Source organism: Macaca thibetana, chromosome 3 (genome assembly GCF_024542745.1).
Source record: "Macaca thibetana thibetana isolate TM-01 chromosome 3, ASM2454274v1, whole genome shotgun sequence".
In the NCBI taxonomy this organism is placed as follows: Eukaryota; Metazoa; Chordata; class Mammalia; order Primates; family Cercopithecidae; genus Macaca; species Macaca thibetana.
The window spans coordinates 30609948-30632388 of NC_065580.1; the positions used below are offsets into that span (position 1 = coordinate 30609948).

Genomic DNA, 22441 nt, shown 5'->3' on the forward strand with positions numbered 1-22441 from the left:
TTTCCTGGGCCTTCAGCCTACAGACAGCAGATTGTGGGACTTCTCAGCTTCCCTAATTGCATAAGCCAATCTGTCATAATAAATCTCTTCCTACATACCTACATATATCCTTTTGGTTCTGTTTCTCTGGAGAACCTTGACAAATACAGTGATCAGTGAGATCTACTGTTTCAACAAGGTCAAGGAAGAAGACCCAGCTCCACTGGACATAGCGGGCTAAAAGTCAGAATGACTTGGCAAGAGCTATTCGGTAAAGCAGCAAGATGGATGCCAGACTGGAGTACGGGGTGAGAATGTGGAGACAATACATGCAGACAACTGTGCTGGGAAGAGCAGGGAAATGGGGTGGGAACCCGATTAGTGCTGCTTCCCATTTCTTTGAACTTCCTGGTGATTCTTATGCCAATATCACAGTTTTTGTCTGTTTGTTCATTTACCACAGAATCATTGTAGCTTTGTAAGTATAGTTTAACATGTATGTAAATGAATAAATACAAACCGTCCAAGGGAGCAAGTTTCTGCCATGCATCCCACTTGCTACTCTTCTTTTTCAAAAGGGTTTATTTTCCCCCATTATTCTCACTAATGAGCTTTAAAATAATTATTTCAAACTTTAAAAATATATTGATAATTTATTTTATTTTATTTTATTTTATTTGAGAAGGAGTCTCACTCTGTCACCCAGGCTGGAGTACAGAGTGCAGTGGCATGATCTTGGCTCACTACAACCTCTGTCCCCCCAGGTTCAAGTGATTCTCCTGCCTCAGCCTCCCAAGTAGCTGGGATTATAAAGATTATACGCCACAACGTCTGGCTAAATTTTGTATTTTTAGTGGAGACAGGGTTTCACCATGTTGGCCAAGCTGGTCTCAAACTCCTGACCTCAAGTGATTCGCCTGCCTCGGCCTCCCAAAGTGTTGGGATTACAGGTGTGAGCCACCGCGCCTGGCATACATTGATATTTTAATCGAAATAGTACTAAAAATAGAAATCAAGTTGGAGAGAATAACCTTATAAAATGTTGAGGGGCTCTCTCCATAAATAAGAGTTGTTTCTCCATTTATCAGAGCCTCTTCTATCTCTCTCAATAAAGTTGTATGGTTTTCTTCACAAAAGTTCATTTTTTGATAAACTTATTTCTGTCTGTAATGCACTTTGTTTATATGGAATGGGATATTTAGCTTTAATCTAATCACAGTTTCTTCTAATAGTTTTCTAACTGTTTCACAAAGTAATTTTTTTTTTTTTTTTTGAGACAGTCTCGTTCTGTTGCCCAGGCTATAGTGCAGTGTTTCGATCTCGGCTTACTGCAACCTCTACCCCCAAGGCTGAAGTGGTCCTCCTGCCTCAGTCTATCCGGTAGCTAGGACTACAGGCATGCCCAGCTAATTTATTTATTTATTTATTTATTTATTTATTTATTTATTTATTTATTTATTTTTGAGAGGGAGTCTCACCTCCTGGGTAGCTGGGATTAGACACGTGCCACACACCCGGCTAATTTTTGTATTTTCAATAGTGAAGGGGTTTCACCATATTGGCCAGACTGGTCTCAAACTCCTGACCTCAGGTAATCTGCCTGCCTCGGCCCCCAAAGTACTAGAATTATAGGCGTGAGCCACCTCACCTGCCCAATGCCCCACTAATTTTTATATTTTTTGTAGAAACATGGTTTTGCCATAATGCAATTAGCCAGGTATGGTGGCGTGTGCCTGTAGTCCCAGCTACTTATGAGGCTTGTTTAGCCAATAATAATATTTTAACTTTTCCTTTGTTCTTTTCCAATATTTTTTCTCCTCCTCCTTCTTTTTCTCCTCCTTAGTCTTCTCCCCTCCTCCTTCTGTTCTCTTTATCCTCGGCCTTGTTCGTCTGGTCTTATTGCGTTGGCTACAAATTGTAAAACAAAGTTAAATGTCAATATTGACAGCAGAATCTCTATTTCTTTCTCTCTCTCTCTTTTTTTTTTTTTTTTTTTTTTTTTGAGACAGAGTCTTGCTCTGTCACCCAGGCTGGAGTACAGTGGCACAATCTCAGCTCACTGCAACCTCTGCCTCTCGAGTTCAAGTGATTCTCCTGCCTCAGCCTCCCGAGTAGCTGGGACTACAGGCACGCATCATCACGCCTGGCTAACTTTTGTATTTTTAGTAGAGAAAGGGTTTTGCCCTGTTGGCCAGGCTGGTCTTGAACTCCTGACCTCAAGTGATCCGCCCACCTTGGCCTCCCAAAGCTGGGATGACAGGCGTGAGCCGCTGTGCCCAGACCTTTTTAGTTATTTTAAAATGTACAATAACTTATTGCTGACTGTAGTCACCCTGTTGTGTTATCAATACCAGATCTTATTCATTCTATCTAATTATATTTTTGTACCCTTAACCATCCCCACTTCTTCCCACCGCCACTACCATTTCCAGCCTCTGGTATCCTTCTACTCTGTATTTCCATGACTTCAATTATTTTCATTTTTAGCTCCCACAAATAAGTAAGACCATGGGAAGTTTGTCTTTCTGTGCCTTGCTTATTTCACTCAACATAATGACCTCCAGTTTCATCTATGTTGCTGCAAATGGCAGGATCTCATTCTTTCATGTGGCTGAATAGTACTCCATTGTGTATATGTACCACAGTTCCTTTTCTTTTTAAATTTTTCCTTAAATTTTTTTTTATCAACTCTTAAGTTCTAGGGTATATGTGCAGAATGTGCAGGTTTGTTACATAGGTAAACGTGTGCCATGGTGGTTTGCTGCAAATCAACCCATCACCCAGGTATTAAGCCCAGCACCCATTGGCTGTTCCACCTGGTGCTCTCCCTCCCCCTACTTCCCTGACAGGCTGCACAGTTTCTTTATCCATTCATCTGTTGATGGACACTTAGGCTGCTTCCTAATGTTCCCTATTGTGAATAGTGGCACAATAAACTTGGGAGTGCAGATATCTCTTTGATATACTGATTTGTCTTCTTCTTTTTTTTTTTTTTTTTTTTTTTGAGACAGAGTCTCACTCTGTCGCCCAGGTTGGAGTGCAGTGGCTTGATCTTGGCTCACTGCAACCTCCGCCTCCTGGGTTTCAGTGATTCTCCTGCCTCAGCCTCCTGAGTAGCTGGGATTACAGGCCTGCACCACCATGCCCAGCTAATTTTTGTATTTTTAGTAGAGATGGGGTTTCACCATGTTGGTCAGGCTGGTCTTGAACTCCTAACCTCAAGTGATCCGCCCACTTCGGCCTCCCAAAGAGCTAGGATTACAGGCGTGAGCCACTGTGCCTGGCCTCTGCTCTGATTTGTATTATTATTTTTCTTCTACCAAGTTTGGGATTGTCGCCTTGGCTTGTAAAAAAAAAAAAAAAAATAAGAAAAACATGAAATAACAAAAAAAGTTTCAGTTTGGTTTGCTCTGGATGTCCTAGTTCTTTAAGATGCATTATTAGGTTGTTTATTTGAAGTTTTACTACTTTTTTGATGTAGGTGCTTATAGCTGTAAACTCTCCTCTTAGTACTGCTTTTGCCATATCCCATAGGTTTTGGTATGCTGTGTTTCCATTATCATCTGTTTCAAAATCTTTCAATTTCCTTCTTGATTCCTTGCTTGACCCACTGGTTATTCAGGAACATTTTGTTTAATTTCCATGTGTTTGTGTAGTTTCTAAAGTACCTCTTATTGATTTCTAGTTTTATTCCATTGTGGTCAGAGAAGGTACTTGATATATATATATATATATATTTTTAAATTTAATTTAATTTAATTTTTATTTTTTTTATTATTATTATTATTTTTTTTTTGAGACGGAGTCATGCTCTGTCGCCCAGGCTGGAGTGCAGTGGCCGGATCTCAGCTCACTGCAAGCTCCGCCTCCCGGGTTCACGCCATTCTCCTGCCTCAGCCTCCCAAGTAGCTGGGACTACAGGCGCCCGCCACTTCGCCCGGCTAGTTTTTTGTATTTTTTAGTAGAGACGGGGTTTCACCGTGTTAGCCAGGATGGTCTCGATCTCCTGACTTCGTGATCCGCCCGTCTCGGCCTCCCAAAGTGCTGGGATTACAGGCTTAAGCCACCGCGCCCGGCCTATATTTTAATTTTAAAGTCTTGTTTTGTGGACTAACATATAGTCTGTGCTATATGTTATGATCCATGTGCTAAGAGGAATGTGTTTTCTGCAGCCATTGGATGAAATGTTCTATAAATATCTATTAGGTCCATTTGGTCTGTAGTACAGAACAAGTCTGCTGTTTCTTTGTTGTTTGCTGTTTCTTTGTTGATTTTCTGTGTGGATGATCTGTCCAATGCTGAAACTGAGGTGTTGAAATCTCTAGCTATTATTGTATTGGGGTCTATCTGTCTCTTTAGCTCTAATGATATTTGCTTTATATATCTGGGTGTCATAGGTATGCTTAAAAAAAAATAAGAAAATGGGCTGGACTAGGTAGCTCATGACTGTAATTCCAGAACTTTGCAAGGCTAAGGTGGGAGGGTCAGGCTGAGCCCAGGAGGTTGGTGCTTCAGTGAGCTGTGATTGTGCCACTTCATTCCAGCATAGGTGACAGAGCAAGACTCTGTCTCAATAAGAGAAAGAAAGAGAGGAAGGAAGGAAGAGAGAAGGGAAAAGAAGAAAAAGAGAAGGAAGGAAGGAAGGAAGAAAGGAAGGAAGGAAGGAAGGAAGGCAGATGAACATCCATGTATCTGTCTCATAGATTAAGAAATAAAACATTGCTGGTATCTTAGAAGCCCCTTGGGTTTCCCTCCTGAGTCATAACCACTCCCTCCTTGTCTTCCTTACCCCAGGGAATGACTCTCTTGACTTTTAGGTTAATCCATCCCTTGCTTTTGTCTATGGTCTTTACCATATGTGTGTATATTCCTAAACAATATTGGGAAGTAAACATAATCGTAATATGAAAAGAAAGGACAATTTTTTACTAGATGAAGACTCCCAGGATTATTTTAATCTACAGTCCTGGGAAGCACAGGACTCCCTGCAATGAGGGCATGTGGCTGGGCTGTAGCATCAGCCAGACCTTGGACATCTGGATGGAATATGGTCAGGGGCAGCTGGCTGCTCTGTGCTTTCTGCCTGGGAGCTCACTTCTATCTCCTTCTTTCATGGGCAGGTCAAGTGCAAACTTCCTGATCAGGCAGCAGGGTGTGGCAAGGAGAACATGAACTCTACAGCACTTGGTCAAGATAAGGCTAGTACAATTCGGTATCAGGGCCAGGCTCACCAGACATTCTGATCTGAGTCAGGTTCCGAAAATGGTACACTGACAGCAGGGGTCTTGGTGGTGATAGCTACCAGTGTGTCTGTCTCCTGAGTTAGTCACACTGCTCCAATCTGAACTGGCATCCCTTTGCATGTGGTGCACAGCTGCTATCTTGGGATCCCCCTCCACTGTCTTCCCAGGGCCTCCCTTTGCTTCTACCCTGTGGCAGATCTCTATTTCTGGCAGCCTGTGCCTTCTACTTTCCTGGTTGACTCTCTCGTTTTGGTGGAGCACTTTCTCCAGTAGCGTTTTCAGATATTCTGCATGTGAGGCAAACCTTTTGAAATCTCATACATCTGAGGATGTAAATACCTGTATTCTAACTCCTTACTTGATTAATAGTTTGAATGGGTATAAATTCTCGGTTGAAGGCAATTTTCTTCAAAATTTTGAAGGTATTGCTTTTCACTTCCAGTGTTGCTGTTGAGAAATTCAAAACATTTATGATAATTGAGTCTTTGTATGTTTTTTTCTTTCTATCTGGAAATTTCTAGACTCTTCTCTTTAATTTATCTTGGTGTGGGTTTATTTTAATCTACAGTGTTGGGGACTTGGTGGACCATTTTATGATCTGGCAACTCGTGTCCTTCTGTTCTAGAAAATTTCTTCATATTCGATCATTGATTATTTTCTCTCTTCCATTTTCCTCTGGTTCTTTTTTAATTTTGTTTTCTTTCATTATTTTTCATTTTTTTAATAGCCCTGAGAGGAAGCCAGAGCCACAAATGCATTTGAAGTGCCAATGATCAACTTGATGCAGGATCTTTCCTTCCTTCCTTTCTTCCTTCCTTCCTTCCTTCCGTCCGTCCGTCCGTCTTTTTTCTGGCAGGGTCTCGCTTTGCCACCTAGGCTGGAGTGGAGTGGTGTGATCATGGGTCACGGCAACCTTCACCTCCCGGGCTCAATTAATCCTCACCTCAGTCTTCCAAGTAGCTGGGATTACAGGCATGTGCCACCATGCCCAGCAAATTTTAAAATTTTTCTTATAGAGACCAGGTCTCACTCTGTTGCCCAGGCTGGTTTCGAACTCTCAGGCTCAAGTGATCCTCCCGCCTTGGGTCTCCCAAAGTTCTGGGATTACAGATGTGAGCCACTGCACCCAGCCCTCTTTTTCTTTTTAGAACATTTACGTTGATGCTGAATTCCTGGAATTATCTTCTAATGCTCTTATATTTTCTCTCCTATATTTTCTATCTTTTAGTATGTTTGCTTTACTTCCTAGGGAGATTTAATCAACGTTATCTTCTAATCTTTCTATTGAGGGTTTTTGTTTCTGCTGTCATGATCTTTTTCTTTTTCTTTCTTTCTTTCTTTTTTTTTTTTTTGAGAGGTGATCTTGCTATGTTGTCCAGGCTGGTCTTGACCTCCTGGGCTCAAGACATCCTGCTGTCTCAGCCTTCTGAGTAGCTGGTATTACAGGCATGGGGCCACTGTGCCTGGCTTATGCTGTCATTATTTTATTTTCCAAGGCATTATTGTTACTGTTACTGTTCTCTGAATGTTCCTTTCTATAGCATTTTATTCTTGTTTCATGGATACAGTGCCTTCTCACGTCTCTGAGGATATTAACAATGATCTTTTTGGTGCCCTGTTCTTTTTGTGTAACTTGTTTCTCTAAGTTACTTTTCCTGATTGTTTTGTCTCTCACTTCTGTGTTAGAAAATGTCCTATATGTCTGGTAATCTTTGGTCATGATTAAGGTTGAGGGTTGGGGGTAGGAGGTTGGTGGGAAACTCCAAGCTCACAGGTTGGGTTTGCTACAGTAGGGCGATCTAACCGGGTTGTTTTTGGAGAACCCCCTATGTCAGAATGTTTAGATGGGTAGGCTGGTAAAATGCCCCAGTATAGAATCTTCTAGTCTCCAGCCTGGAAGCAAAGGTCCTGCTCCTAGCACTTTGGGAACCAGTTCTGGGAGAAGACTCAGGGTTTCTGTATTCAGCATTCAGTTTCCCCAGTCCAGATACCTTCTATCTTACCTTCTTCGGAGAAAAATCCTCCAGACTCTTGTGTTATGAGAAAGACTGTTGTCCAGTGGTTTGGAGTTAGGGAAGAGGTCTAGGGACCTAACTGTGTTTCAGCTCAGTCCCTACTTTAGCAACCTTTCCCGCAGTTCTAGAGATATCTTGGAATGCCATTTTCTGTGCCTTCTGAGAGCCTTGCAATGTAAATCAAGTTGGCTCTCGGTTTTCCCCACTGCCAGTTTGGGATGTCTGTTTCCTCGGGGCTGGTAAGTCAGTAACTGCATGACTGCCTACCATCCTGTCTCAAAAATACTATTGCTATTGTCTCCTTTCCTGGTCTTTGCATCCTTGTAGGTTTATCTCTTGATTTGAAAATGTCTTTACTGAAGTTTTAGTGGGGTTTTGGGAGGGAGTGAAATTAGATATATGCATTCAATTACCATCTTAACCCAGAACCCTTACTTCCTTTTCTAATATATTTTAAAAATTATTCCTGGGAATAACCCCACTGGGTCATGGAGGATTGCTATCTTAATGTACTGGGATATGTTTATTTCTGTCTTTCCACGTAGAAATCTTTAAGTGAACATGATTAGCAGGAAATGGGCTTTTCTATGAGGAGGATTCAAAGAAAATGTCTCCAGTAGGATAACTTTTATTAAGCATATGAGAGAAAATTAGAGGCTGAATCCCAGTTTGCAGCCTCTGGGCAACTCCTAATGGACTTCGGGGTGGGGGCAGGGTATGATAACCCCTGGGGGTGCATCTGGAGATGTCCTTTGCAATGCTTTGTTAAGGGACCTGGAATAAATCTCAGACTTTATCATTGATGACCCTGAGAGTAGCTCAGTTGGTGGCCTGATTTGATTTTACATCAATTGGCAGGGCTCTGTTATAAGCAAGATGCCTTTCTGAAATGTAACCCATTGCCCACATGGACCCCAGAACCATTCATCATTATTTACTTATCAAATAGCCACGGACCATGTCCACAAAGTGCTAAGCTAGCTCTCAATTACTGAGACAGAATCTGCCCTAGGTAACTCTTTAAGCAACACCAGCGCCCGCTACCACCCGCCGTCCCCCACCCTGCAATTCCCAGAACCTTCCAGAGAAGAAGAGAGGGGATATAGATGGAAAGGGAATTCAGGGTCATATACAAGGCTATAACATGGTAACAATAATTTTTCTCTCTCTGTGGCTTGTGATGATGAATAAGTAAGGAGACTCTTATAAAGCACCCACTATCATTCCTGGCACACAGTTGGAGGTTTAGATTTTGAGGGAAAGTTTTAAATGGTGCAGGGAGCCAGAGTGTTTCATGTTCTGATACTTTTAAATTACTAGCATTGTTAGAAGAAAACACGAAGGGATTTAGAGACTCAAAACCACATAAATGAGTCAGTACTACTTAAATTAGTCACTACTACAGCTTAACGGGGTCCATGAAGTATACATAGTGACTGCTCAGTTTTCTTGGTCATCTTCAACATGTGTCAGCTTTTGCCTGAGCTCTCGTACTTTCTGTGAAGGGGCAAGCTCTTTTTTCTTTGTTTTTCATTTTGAGACAGGGTCTTGCTCTGTTGCCCAGGCTGGAGTGTAGTGGTATGATCACAGCTCACGGCAACCTCCACCTCCAAGGCTCAAGTAATCCTCCAGTCTCAGCCTCCCAAATAGCTGGGACTACAGGTGCCTGCCACCATACCCCATCACGCCCAGCTAATTTTTCTTTCTTTCCTTCCTTCCTTCTTTTCTTCCTTCCTTCCTTCCTCCCTTCCTTCCTTCTTTCCTTCCTTCCTTCCTTTCTCTCTTTCTTTCTTTCTTTCTTTCTTTCTTTCTTTCTTTCTTTCTTTCTTTCTTTCTTTCTTTCTTTCTTTCTTTCTTTCTTTCTTTCTTTCTTTCTTTCTTTCTTTCTTTCTTTCTTTCTTTCTGCTTGCCTGCTGTTTGTTTTTGTTTTATCTTTTGCTATGTTGCGCAGGCTGTTCTTGAATCCCAGGGCTCAAGCAATCATCCTGCCTCAGTCTCCCAAAGTGTTGGAATTACAGGTGTGAACTACTGAGCCCAGGCTTTGATTGTACTGTTCTCCCCACATCTTTTACTAGAAATCAGTTGTAATCCACTTCTCACAAGCAGCTTAGCTCACCATTCTTTCTGGCAACCATTTCTGAAACAGTATTTTTGAGAGATCCGTTTTAGCGAAAAGACACGTCGCACAGGGAATGGCGTTTGACAGTTCACCTGTGAAGTGTTGGAGGCACTGCTGTGTAGCAGTGCAACTGTTGAAAACCACCTGGTAGTGCAGAGGGCCGGCAGGGAGACGGTTCCAGTTTCTACCAAGCTGTGCAATCTTGGGCAAATGCGGTAATTTTCTGTGTCTTCATTTAACTATCTGCAAAGTGCGGACATACACAGGGTTGCGGTGAGGACTCATGAGATAAAGGAAGTAGAAGTGCCCGTTGTACTTCTACTTAGCAAACGGTGGGGCTCTTATTGCCCAGGGTGCCATCCTGGGCAGGCTGCCATGTGTGCGTGTGTGTGCGCTCACCCTCCGGCCTGCGAGTGTGTTTCCTGGCCAAGGCGCGCGTGTGGATGTGTGTGCTGTGCCGCCCTGGGAGTGTGTGATTGCCCTCGCCAGGCTCACAGTGAGGAGCCCGCCGTGGTTGATTGACAGCGCTGGGTGAATGAGCGCGCGTGTAGGCGCCCGACACCGAGGTGGCCGCGGCTCCGCGCTGCTGTGCGCGCCTGCCTGCCCGCCCGGGTGTGGGGGGACGGCGGGCGGAGGGTTGGGTGGGAGGAGGAGGAGGAGGAGGAGGAGGAGGAGGAGGAGGAGGGAGGGCGCGGGAGCAAGGGCGGGCAGGAGGGAGGGCCGTCAGAGCGGGCTGCCGCGGAGCTCCGGCGCTGGCGGCTTCGCCGGGCAGCGAGGCTGGGAGCCAGGAGGCGGCGCCGCGCGGAGGGAGCGCGGAGAGCGGAGCGCGGAGCGCGGAGCGCGGGGCCGGGCCGCCCGCCTGGTGAGAGCGCTGCGGGCCGCGGGCCGGGCCAGGGGCGGATCAGGGGCAGCGGGGCGGCGAGGCTGCGGTCTCTGGACTAGGCGAGGGGGCGCCGGGAGCTGGGAGTCCGGATCTTCAGTCGGAGCGCTGGGCACAGCAGAGAGAAGCGGTGAGACACCACGGAGCGTTGCCCAGCTGGGCGCCAGGGCCACCATGACCACCCCTTTTCCGGGACTCGGCGAGGAGACCTGCCTGCTGGAGGGACCCCGGGGAGCAGGGCGGCCGGTTCAGGCTGGGGGTGTGTGTGCGTGTGCGCGCGCGTGTGTGCATGTGTGCCTGCGAGGGGTGGTGGGCGTGTACGAGTGTGGGGGTATGGCGGTGTGTGGCATGTGTCTGTGTGTGTGAATGTGTGTAGGGGGTGTGCATCTCTCTGTACAGTACATGCCGTGTGTGTGTGTGTGTGTGTGTGTGTGTGTGTGAGACAGGGGAGGCCGGGAGGTCACAGAGCTTGAGTCTGAACCCATGCAGGAAGGAGAGGGGCTTGGCAGGACGGAGTGTGTGTGTGTGTGTGTATGTGTGTGTGTGTGCAGGGGCAGGGGTGTGTGAAGGGTGAGTGTGTCACGGGCGCTAGGTGTGGCTATGTGTGTGATGTAAGGGTGCCGGGTGCACGTGTGTCCCTGGCTCACCCTCCCTTCCCCCACCAGATGTGTGCGCATGGAGGAGAGAGTTCTGGGGAGGGGGTAGGAGTCCGCCGCAGCTGCCTGCCATTCACCCAGCTTGCCTGCCTGGCGTTCTCCTCCAGGAAGCCAGAGATCGCCAAGCTGCCCCTACCCCGAATACTTCTAGGGTCCTGGGGAAGGGAACAAGCCTAGACCCAGGAAAGGGGAGGGGCTGGAGGGAAGGTGCTTCTGCCAGATTGGGAACCTTGTTTCTCTGGCCAGAGGCTGGGCGGCCTTCGGACTGGGCCAGATCACTCAGCGCTGGCTTCACCCCTCCCGAGGCCCTGTGCCCCCTGGGGTCTGAGAGTGAGAGTGCCAGCACTTCTGGCTGGGGCGGGAGGTGGGGGTTGGAATAGGCAAGACATCGGAGGGGCTTGCTTGTTCACAGTTATATGCCCAGAAGGGTGTTGGGCACATGGTAAGCCTCCGTAAATACTTGAGGCTCAGCAGACGGAAGGAAGGGAGGAATCCACATCTGGAAGCCCAAGTCCATCCCTTTTACTACTGGTTAAGGATGAGGGTCCCTGGTTGCAGTCAGACCCCAGTTTCTGCATGAGCAGATGGGGAAGGAGGAACCCCCAGGCAGGGATTTGTGCTGGGGCCTGAAGGTACAGGAAGGGCCCAGCAAGAAGAGCCAGAGCCATGGGCAGGACACTTTGCATCCTACCCGCACTACCTGCTTCTCTGAGATCAGAAGCCTCTCTCTGGGGAACCCCATCCTGGGAAAGGGAAGACGGTGGCCACAGCCAGGGCTCACACGGCCTCTCCTCTCTCCAGGACCTTCCTGCTCAAAAGGTGCTGAAGAACTGAGTCCCTGCCCACCAAGGCCACCCAAAGCCAGGTGGGGCCATGGCCAGGCATGGCTGTCTAGGGCTGGGACTGTTCTGCTGCGTCCTGTTTGCTGCTACTGTGGGCCCCCAGCCCGCCTCCTCCATCCCAGGTGCCCCTGTCACCGCTTTGACCCCCCCACCTCAAAGTGAGGCCTCTATGCTGTCTCTCAACCTGGGACTTAACTTCCAATTCCATCTTCGGGGACCTGCTGCTGTCTGGGGGAGCCCTGTCACAGAGACCCAGCCACTCTCTCTTGGGCCAGGCCAGGAGCCAGCGGAAGAGGTGGCCAGTGGGCTGAGGACTGACCCCTTTTGGGAACTGCTGGTGGGCTCCCCGGGGAACTCTCTCACTGAATGGGGCTCCGCTGAAGGCGGCTCAAAGCCCCAGGCCTCCTCCCTGCTCCCGGAGTCCACATCCCGGCGCTCTGGGCCCAGCGACTGGACCACTGCCCCCTATCAGACCAGGAGGAACACTGTGACCTGGGACACTGCTCTGACTGCGACAGCACTTCCATCCAGTGTTCCCAAGCCCCACCAGAATGAGCTGGAGCTGAAGTTTGACATGGCCCTGAGAGCAGGTGCAGCCCCCACACTTGGGCATCGAACGCTGCCCCTGTTGCCCAGCCTGCGGGCCAGCCTGGCAGAGATTGCTGGGCGCCTGGGACCCTTTGGTGAGTAACCACCCCATCCCAAGGAAAGCCCCTGCTGGGCACCCCTGGCAGGTAGGAGGCAGCTTCAGCCTGGGCTTCTTTTGCAGGATTCTTTGGTACTACTCTGTCCCCACTCCGGAACTTCTCTGGCCTGAGCCCCCCAGGTGAAACTACATCCACAAGCTCTGCCTCTGAAGTTTCACGTTCTCTGGGTGAGTTTATTTCATTGCAGTAAACAATCGTGGAACACCTCTACGTGCCAAGCACTGTGCTAGGGGCCTAACAAGTACCTTTCTTTTTTTACTTTCTTGTATTGCTTCTTCCAGGCCCTAGGATATGGGCTACTACTTCCACAGAAGGAGTATTCTCTTTGCCATACTGAATCTGGTTTGCTCTTTGTAGCTTAGCTCATGGTGTACATAAGCTTAGCATGTGGCTAAATTCCTGGGACAGTGACTTCCTTAGGATACACTCTGGGAAAGGACATAATTTTCTCCAAACTCTCAGAGGCAAGGCTGGTTGGTGGGGTGGCACTCAAGCCCCATGTGCTCCCTTTGCAGGGTTCCTTGGCACCACTCTGTCCCCACCCCCATACTCCCTGGAGAGGAAGCTCTCCAGCCCAAGTCCTCTGGACCCAGCTGCTTCCCTAAGTTTTGCCTCGATTGCAACAACTTCATTAGGTAAGTATCCAATTCATTTGAACTTGACAATTATTTATTGAGCACTTACTACATGCTAGTCACTCATCAGTGTTCTGGAACCCTTTTATTTCATTGCCATCATAATCATAATCATCATTCTTTTCATCATCACCATGGAGATATATATGAATGGTCTGAGAGCAAGTATTGCTGGAGAAAGTCCCACACAGAGTTAAGTAATGGTCCCCTGAGAGTTTTGCAATGAGAGGCACAGCAGGATGTAGACAGATGTATCAGGGACAGACACAGGAACTTCTTCATGATTTCCACAGCCCTGGCACTAACCCCATCCTCCACTCCAATCTGCCTGACCTGACTCCCCACCAACCTTGGGGCTCTTTCCTTTGCTGTCTGATCTGACATGACATGCTGTCAAATATGGGCAGAGCTGGGTCTCTCATTGGGAAGACACTGAGGAGGAGACCTTGAGCAGGCAGATGCCACCTTCGTTCAAGGGAGCCTTTCAGAACATGCACATAGACAAGCTGGTGGTACAGAGGAAAGACCACAGGCTCAGGAATCTTGAGACCTGGCTTTTCAATTTATTTATTTATTTATTTACTTACTTACTTACTTACTTACTTACTTACTAGCTAGTGACTTTGGGCACATTATTTAACCTCTCTGAACCTAAATTTTCTCATAGACCCAGGGTTTAATAATGGTACTTGCTAGTTATTGCAAAGCTCTTAGCATGATGCTGAGAGGCTCATTAAATAGTAGCTATTAACCTTGCTTCTCTCCCCCACTGCATCCCAAATCCACTTCCAGACCCTACCTCTCAGAAACCTCAGCCTTGGCCCCAGGCAGTGGTGGGACAACACAACCCACACAGCAGAGGGCACAGGTGCTGGAGGAGAGGTTCTGGTGGATGAGGCAGGGAGTCATGCAGAGGGACTGAGGGGCTTTCAGGCCCAGCTTTGCTCTGCAAAAGGTTTACTGCGGCTGTGAAACTTCTCAGTCACCCCACACTAGGCTCAGCAGTGGAAACCACTGGTCTCCCCAGCTTCTTCCAGCTCCAGACTTAACCCATGACCTGGTTCTCTGGCTCACTCCAGCCACAGTCACTGCACTCCTTTGGATGGTGGGTGAGGGGCCTGCTATGCCCCTGTTCAGCCCAGCGTGCAGCAGGGGCAGGATGTGATTGGGGGTGGGGGGCAGGTTCTGTGCCTCAGGGGAAGGATGCTGGCTGGCAGTCTGTCGGCCTTGGTGACAGCGCTGGCCAGGCAGGTTTAATGAGTCTGGACAGTATCAGAAGCAGTGCAGCCGGGCAGGCTGGCGGCCCCACCTCATTCTCCCTCCTCCCTGGTAGCTGCAGGAACCCAGCCTCTGATACTGCACCTCTGAGTAAACCCAGGAGAGCTACAGGCCTCCTGGAGAGAATGCCAATGGGCCTTGCTCTGACCAACTCTGTGTGTGTGTGTGTGGAGTTGTATCAAGCAGTTACCATACAAAGGGAGTCTCTCTGTGTTGCCTCTAGAATCTTTCTAACCTAGGTGCAACTAACCTTTGACTCCTAGGCCCTCCTTGCATTAGGTCCCCTTCACCTTGGACAGAGCCTGTATTCAGCCCATACACACCAGAACAGTTATCCAGTTAATCAGTGTGCGACTTTCATACTGGTGTTCAGTGCCCACCTCCTTTAGTCCACAGAGGGTTCCCCTCCACTCCCTGACCACTCTGGCTCGTGTCAGTTCTGATTGGCTGGCACCCGTGCCAACTCAATTGCTAAATATTTTGAGTGCCACCCCTACAAAGTGTAACCACTCTCCATGATCCTGGAGGTGGGGGTGGGGAGAGGGATGGGGCCAGGCCACTAAATGGGCTGTAGCTTCCAGCATCCAGAGTGGAGACATGATTCCCAGCCCTTTGATCTGGGCAGCTGGTGGATAATCAGGCCTGACTTTTCCATGAATCAAACTGTTCCCTCCCACAATTCCTCCCCAGCCAGCTCCTGCCTCACCAGTTATTCACACTGATATCTCCTCTCCTCCCTCATCACTGAGGTCAAGAGGGCCCACAGGGCCAGAATGGGACCTCCCAGTAGAGGAGGCTTGCTCAGGAGAGGGATCCTGGGAAGGGAAGACCAGAGATGACTATCTTCTGGACTCTTTTGGGGAAAACTGAAGGCTGTTTCTGGAGAAGCCTCCAATGGGGAGATGAGAGATGAGGTCAAGTGGACCCTACAAAGGCAGAAGCCAGGTTTTTTTTTCCACCCGTCTCCATTCACAGCTGGACCAGTGTGGGGCATGCAGAGCATGCTCTGACCCCTGGGATCATGTTCCTACTTCAGAACTCCTTTTATGACCCTTGAGCCATCCCTGTACTTTGCCTATTATCTCGTTTTTATTCCTTTTCTGGATTTATTTTATTTTATTTTTATTTTTATTTTTTATTTATTTTTATTTTTTATTTTTTTTGAGATGGAGTCTTGCTCTGTCGCCTAGGCTGGAGTGCAGTGGTGTGATCTCGGCTCACTGCAACCTCCAGGTTCAAACGATTCTCCTGCCTCAGCCTCCTGAGTATCTGGGATTACAGGCGCGCACCACCATGCCCGGCTAATTTTTGTATTTTTAGTAGACACGGGGTTTCACCATGTTGGCCAGGCTGATCTCGAACTCCTGACCTTGCGATCTGCCCGCGTCGACCTCCCAAAGTGCTAGGATTACAGGCCTGAGCCACCATGCCCAGCCTGGATTCTTATGAATGTTGAAATTTGCTGTAGTTGCCATAGAGCTTAGGTATAGAGATGAGAAATAAGGTTTCCTGTGGCCCATGGGTGAGAAGTAAAGATGGAAGAGGGTGAATTGGAGCCAACCTCTGACAGCTGCACTTATCTGTACAGTGAACAAAGAGGGTGTGGTGAGGGGGTGACAGGCTGGAGCAGACTGTGGGCTCCCAGGTCATGTTTTCCTGCCCCTTTGCAGAGGCCACAGAGGCCAAAGAGAGATGGAGCAAACCTAATCACTTTGCAGAGGAAGTGGGTTGGGCAAGAGCATCTGAAGGGACCAAAGAATGAGGGGTGAGGTGGTGTGTGCATTTGATCCTGCCATTGCCAGACCTATGCCACCTGATCAGCAAGCTCTCCATTCCCAGCTAAGTAGTTTCTCATTTAATTGATGACTGGTGTCTTTATTAGTGTTAAGGGGTGAGTAGGCCATCAGAAAGGTATTATTTGGCTGGGCATGGTGGCTCACGCCTGTAATGCCAGCACTTTGGGAGGCCAAGGCAGGTGGATCACAAAGTCAGGAGTTTGAGACCAGCCTGGCCAATATGGTGAAACTCCGTCTCTACTAAAAATACAAAAATTAGCTAGGCACAGTGGCACGCACCTGTGATCCCAGCTACTTGGGAGGCTGAGACAGGAGAATCGCTTGAACCCGGGAGGTGGAGGTTGCAGTCAGCCGAGATCATGCCACTGCACTCCAGCTTGGGTGATGAAGCAAGACCGTTTCTCAAAAACAAACAAACAAACAAACAAACAAAACAAAGGTATTATTTAAACAGAGTTCATAAAGTGAGACAATGTGTTGATGTTCACTATTTGACTAATTGTTGTCTTTCTAAGAAAGTTTAGGACTTTGAAAGGCTTTGAAAACAGACTGCAGCCATTAGTTAGTTGAATTAAGAACCTGTTTGAGACCAGAGGTAGTCACAGTGACAACACACAAACAGATGATGGATCAGTGATGAACATTAGCTGATGATCATGATAACGACACAATCTTGATTGAGGGATCATGATGCACCAGGTTCTCTGAGAGTTTTACACACATTGTCTCATTTTTCTCACAATAGTCCTATACAGTAGGTACTCTTACTCATTTCAGATTTGAGGACATGATGGACTGGGAACCAGGGTGCATGCTGCCACTTGCGGTTGGCAGTGAGCTGTGTATATTTAATGTTTTGGCTGCTTCCTTTCTGCCCTCCCCAGTTGTCCAATTGCATCATCCCTTTCCTTCTCTCAGAGCCACCTCTCAGCCCCCTCACTCTTTCCTTTTACTTGTTCTCAGAACTCTTGTGTTTTTTGTTTATCTTTTATATATTTATTATTTTAAGAACTGGTGTGTGTGTGTGTGTGTGTGTGTGTGTGTGTGTGTGTGTTTTGTTTTTGGTTTTGGTTTTTTGGGTTTTTTTTTTTTGAGCCAGAGTCTCGCTCTGTCACCTAGGATGGAGTGCAGAGGCACGATCTCCACTCACTGCAACCTCCGCCTCCCCAGTTCAAGCGATTCTCCTGCCTCAGCCTCCAGAGTAGCTGGGATTACAGACGCATGCCACCACGCCTGGCTAATTTTTGTATTTTTAGTAAAGACGGGGTTTTGCCCTGTTGACCAGGCTGGTCTCAAACTCCTGACCTTAGGTGATCTGCCTACCATGACCTCCCAAAATGCTGGGATTACAGGCATGAGCCACCACGCCCGGCCTAGAACTGTTATGTTTTGAGCGTCCCCTGCATGAGTTGGCCCTGCCTGTGGCTAGGGGTGCTCCTGGGGTCTTCCTGTGTTGTCCAGTTGGGGCATGGCCAAGGCAGGGCCAGGCAGTTGGGTGATTGTCAGACACCCTGCCCTCACATTCTACATCTGTCTTTTGTCCCCCTACCCATCCCTGCCAGGCTGTCCACATCCTTCACCACCACCCTTTCTTCTTCCACCCTTGCCTGTGGCTGCGGTCCTGCTGAATCTGTAGGTGAGGGCAGGTAGAGGTTCAGATTCCAGCATCTTCCCTTGCTGCCTGGCCCTGGGGAGAATCCTTGAGTCTAACTCTACCCAACTCCTCTCTTGCTCCAGAAGAGTAGAATTAAGGATCTTACTCCTTACCCTCTCTTAGTTGACTTCCCTTTTTCCAAGGGATATGGGAAGGCATTAGAGCACAGGATGGGGCTAGGGACCCAAGATAGGAAACCCCGGAGCAACTGAGGGGCTCACTTACTCAGATGGCATTTTATCCCACTGTGATGTCCCCAAGAGTTCCTCCCTGGGAGTTCCTAAGGGCACCTTTTGAGACCTGGAGGAGTCCATCTCAATGTCACCTTCTGTACAGTGTGGGGAGAAGCATGGAGGCATCTATATTAAGAAACTTAGACCAGTGGCTCTGTGGATGAGGCAGGATACGGGTCACAGCCATGGATAGGCTAAGGCTTGGGGTGTAGCAGGCAGGAAGGCCAATGAATAAGGAGAAATGATGTTTTCCTTAGAGTGCTGAGACAGCAGTATCTTACCTCTCCCCTGCTGAATGTGTGTGTGTGCGTGCACGTGTGTGTGCGTGCACGTGTGTGTGTGTGTGTATGCACGTATGTGGGCTTTTCCTTGAGATGAAGACAAGGTGGGGGAGTAGTTGAAAAAGGGCAGGGGAAGCTCCTCCTAGCACTAAGTTGGGGGTTGGGAGTCAGGGGTGCAGAACAAGAGATAGGCACACTAATGTTAGAAAGAGGCTTTGGAATCACAGAAAGGGGCTCAGACTGATGTTCAGACCTGGGTTCTAGGTGCAGCTCTGCCCATTTGTGACCTTAGGTAGATCACTTTGCCTCTCAGAAGAGCTTCAGTATCTTCATCTGGCAAGTACAGGGATTCATTTAGTCAATGAATATCTGCTAAATTCCAACTGTGTGACAGAAACTAATTTAAGTATGGAGATTCAGATGTGAGCAAAGAAACAAAATCCCTGTTCTCATGAAACTTCCTTGGAGAGGGTGTGTAAGGTTCCTTGTAGTTGTAAAGTTCTGTGACTTCAAAGAAAAACTCTTAGTAGAATCACAAACGAGTCAAGCAGGCAGCTGGGGGGTCGAGGCAGAGGGGGAGAAGCAGGAGGAGGAAGAGGGGAAGGATGACAGCTGAAACTCCAGCGAAGACATTGAATAGGGGAACGGTGGAGGGAAAGGTGAGAGGCCAAGAGGTGGGGTGAGTCTCATATGTAAGACAAGTGTGTCCTGAATATGTTAGGGGACTCTGACTGGCATTCAGGCTACTGCCTGCGGGGTGGGCAGGGGCAGGGCTGCATGATTGCCTCAGTCAAACCTTCTTTGCCCACAGACCCCACAGTCCCCACCTCTGGCCCAGATGACCTCTCTTCTTCTGCCAGCCTCGGGAACCCTTCGGGGCAGCCAGAGTGTGGGCCAGGGCCCTGCAGCGCGGGAGAATTGCCTGAACGCGAGGGGCAGCCTCCCGAGGCCCCGAGGCCCCTCTTTTTCCTGACCCTGGATGCCAATTGGGCAGAGGCCAGGGCTCGCTGGGGGCTGGCCTGGGAAGCCCACGTGTATGGGGTAGGCGCGCTCTTCGGCCTGGTTGCCCTGCTGGCGCTGCTGGCTCTGGCCCTCTTGCCCTGGCGCTGCCCGCCCAGCGCCCCCTGCCTGGCGCTGCTGGACCTGCTGCTGCTGTCAGCCGGGACCACGCGGGCCTTCCCGCTCTTCTACGACGCCTATGGGCACAGGGATCGACTGCCCACGCTCGCCTGGCTGCTGCTGCAGGACCTTCCGCTGCCCTGCCTGGCTGCCGGCCTGGGGCTGGCCTGCCTGCTGCTGTCCCGGCCGCGCCCGCCGCGGTGCCCCGCTGGCCTGGCTGCACTGCTGCTCCTGGGGCTGGGGCTGGCGGCCGCCGCCGCCCTCGGGAGCGCCGCGCATCGCCCGCTGCGGCCCCTGCGGCTCGCCTCGCGCGGGCTGCACGCCTTCCTCGCCGCCTTCCTTTCGGGGCTGCTGCTGGCGCTCTCCTGCTGGGGCGGGCGGCGGCGGCGGGCCGGGGCTCCCCTAGGGGGGTCGGGCTTCAAGGGTGCCACACCCCTGCCGCAGGCGCGCAGCCCCTTCGCCCCGCGGGAGTCCTGGCGGCGCGCGGCGCGCACTGCCCCGGTTGCAGGCACCTTCGGGCTGCTGAGCGGAGCCCTGCAGGGCTATGAGGTGCTGCACGCCCTGGGCTACGGCGGCCAACCAGGCCTGGAAGGGCCCTGGCCCTGGTGGGCCTTCCAGCTAGGCCTGCGCCTGGGCGAGGTGGGCGTCGCGCTCCCGTTGGCGCTGCTGGGCCTCTACCCCGCACTTTGCAGTCCCCGTGTGCCGGCGCGCTGCTGGGCCAAGCTCTTTCGCTTGTCCCCGGGCCACGCGGCCCCGCTGCTGCCGGGAGGCTGGGTCACTGGGCCCCCGGACAAGGAGCCCCTGGGGAGCGCCATCGCGCGCGGCGACGCGGAGCTGCTGCAGCTATGCGCGCTGGCAGAGCCAGGCCCCGACCTCCTACTCCAGGGCGGAGGTTGCCGGGGCTTCGAAGGCGCGGCGGCCAACCCCGCCCCGTCCCCGGCCTCCTCTCCCTGCAGCGATTACACCGTGGACTTCCACCCGCCCTCCCCAATCAACCTGCGGCGCAGCATCGAGGAGGCCCTCTGCAGCGAGGCCCTGCTCGCGCCTGGCCTCTTCCAGGGCCCTGCCTTCGAGGACGCCCTGCCTGGGCTCGGCCTCTACCGCACCGCCTCGCTGGGGACGAAGACCGGGAGCGGGCCCAGTGAGAGATCAGGGGAGGCCCCTGGCTCCCCTGCGCCTGCGGAGCTCCCCTCCCCCGGGGCTTGGCCCGCAGGCAGCAGCGCCTCATCTGGCTCGTTGTGCGGACTCTCGCGGGACAGCTCGTCCATGCTGCTGTGTTCCAGCCCCGACCGGCCCCCGCGCTGCCCTCTGGTCTGCGTCCTCAGTCCCCCGCGGCCCTCAGGAAGCAGCCCCAGCCTCCCGGCCTCAGGATCCTACCAGGCCCTGTCCCCACCCTCTCGCGACTCCCCAGAGCCTGCTTCTGAGCTGCAGGCCGAGGAGGCCTTGCTGCAGGAGCAGTTCCTGGACGCCTGCCGACAGATTGACGAGCTGAGCGTGGGCAGCGACACCATAGACCTGTGAAGAGGTGGCCACCTTGCTACCCTGCGACACACCCCTTTCTGGAGCCTGCCCTGCCCGAGACCTGCACACTGTAACCCTTCCCCAGCCCTGCCTGGCTAAGATACCTCTCCAGATTCCTTCCCCATCCAGGAGTCCCTGGGTGGGTGGGTCAGCAGCCAAGCTCTATTGATTGGGAATCAGTGCCACCTTCTCTGGAGCCCTGGGTGCTGATGCCCTCAGCTGCAATTCTAGGCTGGCAGGGGTCCCATTTTCCTTGGCATTCACCAGCAATAAAGCTCCAAGGTGCTCCACTCCTGACCACCACTCCCCACTCCGGTGCTGAGTGAGAGGGGCTGTCCTCAGAGGACCCTGGGACCTGCCTCAGGCCCCCTACCCACCTCTGCCATGCCTAGGAATCCTACCCCTGTGTGAGTGGGACTCCCTGTCCTCCATGTGACACCCACAGGGGCCCATGACCCATCTAGGAGACTTTACAGCAGTTGGGTGGGAGGGGAATGCTCTTAAAGTTAATTTATCAATAAAATATTTTCAGAAGAGCAAGGTCTGACTTTCTTGGGAAAGCTCGATTGAGCAACAGCACCAGTGATTCCATCACAAGTGGAAGAGAAGCAGCTCTTGGGTGGGGTGGGTCCATTCCAGACCCCAGGAACTTTCATATGAGACCAGCGAGTCCTGTCCTGTTTCTGGGATGAGTGAGGTTCCTGGGAGCAGCCCCTCGAAGACTCTTCTGAATCGTTGGGAAGTGGCTTTTCACAGAGATGAGACATGGCCCTGGGAGGTGAGGCAGAAACTCTACCGTCATTGGTGGAAATGCCTGCATTCCTAGGAGTCTGGTCCTGGTACACAATTGACTGGGGGCTAGTTAGGAGTCAAGTCCTTCATGGAAATATTGAGACACATGTAAAAGGTCCTGGTCACCTTGAGCTGGGATCCCCAGCAACCTTCCTGCCATATTCCCACAGTTTGGGATCCACAAAGAGGAAACTACCTTTCTACCTTTTAACCCACCAACAGGGGCTCTTCAACCCCCTCCCCCTTCTCCTGAAGAGCTCTCATCTCTAATAGGTGCAGATCCTCCCTGTCCAGCCCAGCCAGCTCCTGTAGCAAAATTTACAGTGCAGAGACCCACAAACACGTCTAACCACCAGGCACTCGGTAATCCCTCCCTTGCCTGGAGCATTTGGCTCTGCGCTCTGTGGTTTGTGTTTGTCACTTGGCTAAAATGCAGTGGTTCCAAGTAGCACAAAAACAGGGTTGTGGATTAGGTTTGAAAACAAAAATCTGACAGTGTTTTGGCAGCTGTCCTGCATATCACAGGGAGACCTGCAGGAGCATACACACTAGGCTCAAAGTGGAAACACAGGAACCTCGTGATTTTTCTTCCAACTTTGCCCATCAGCTCCTGGGGACTGGAGAAGGGAGGCTTGGGAGCCAAGAGGGAAGCAGTCAGGGAAGCCAGGAGAGGGTAGAGCCCTCGGCCAGA

At 50.3% G+C, this 22441-nt stretch overlaps 1 protein-coding gene across 3 annotated transcripts; it reads left to right on the forward strand.

Annotated features, from left to right (window-relative positions):
• Positions 1 to 10299: 10299 nt before the first annotated feature.
• PRRT4 (proline rich transmembrane protein 4) lies at positions 10300 to 21491 on the forward strand. 3 transcript variants are annotated; one of them, XM_050782562.1, is made up of 6 exons: positions 10300 to 10366; positions 11694 to 12417; positions 12504 to 12608; positions 12957 to 13076; positions 19130 to 19359; positions 20394 to 21491. In XM_050782562.1, the coding sequence occupies exons 2-6, from the start codon at positions 11766 to 11768 to the stop codon at positions 20580 to 20582; spliced, it is 1296 nt and encodes a 431-aa protein (XP_050638519.1). In that variant the 5' UTR covers positions 10300 to 10366; positions 11694 to 11765; the 3' UTR covers positions 20583 to 21491. The 3 variants fall into 3 exon arrangements, with proteins under 3 accessions (XP_050638519.1, XP_050638517.1, XP_050638518.1); XM_050782560.1 differs by having other exon boundaries at positions 19130 to 21491; XM_050782561.1 differs by lacking the exon at positions 19130 to 19359.
• Positions 21492 to 22441: the final 950 nt, after the last annotated feature.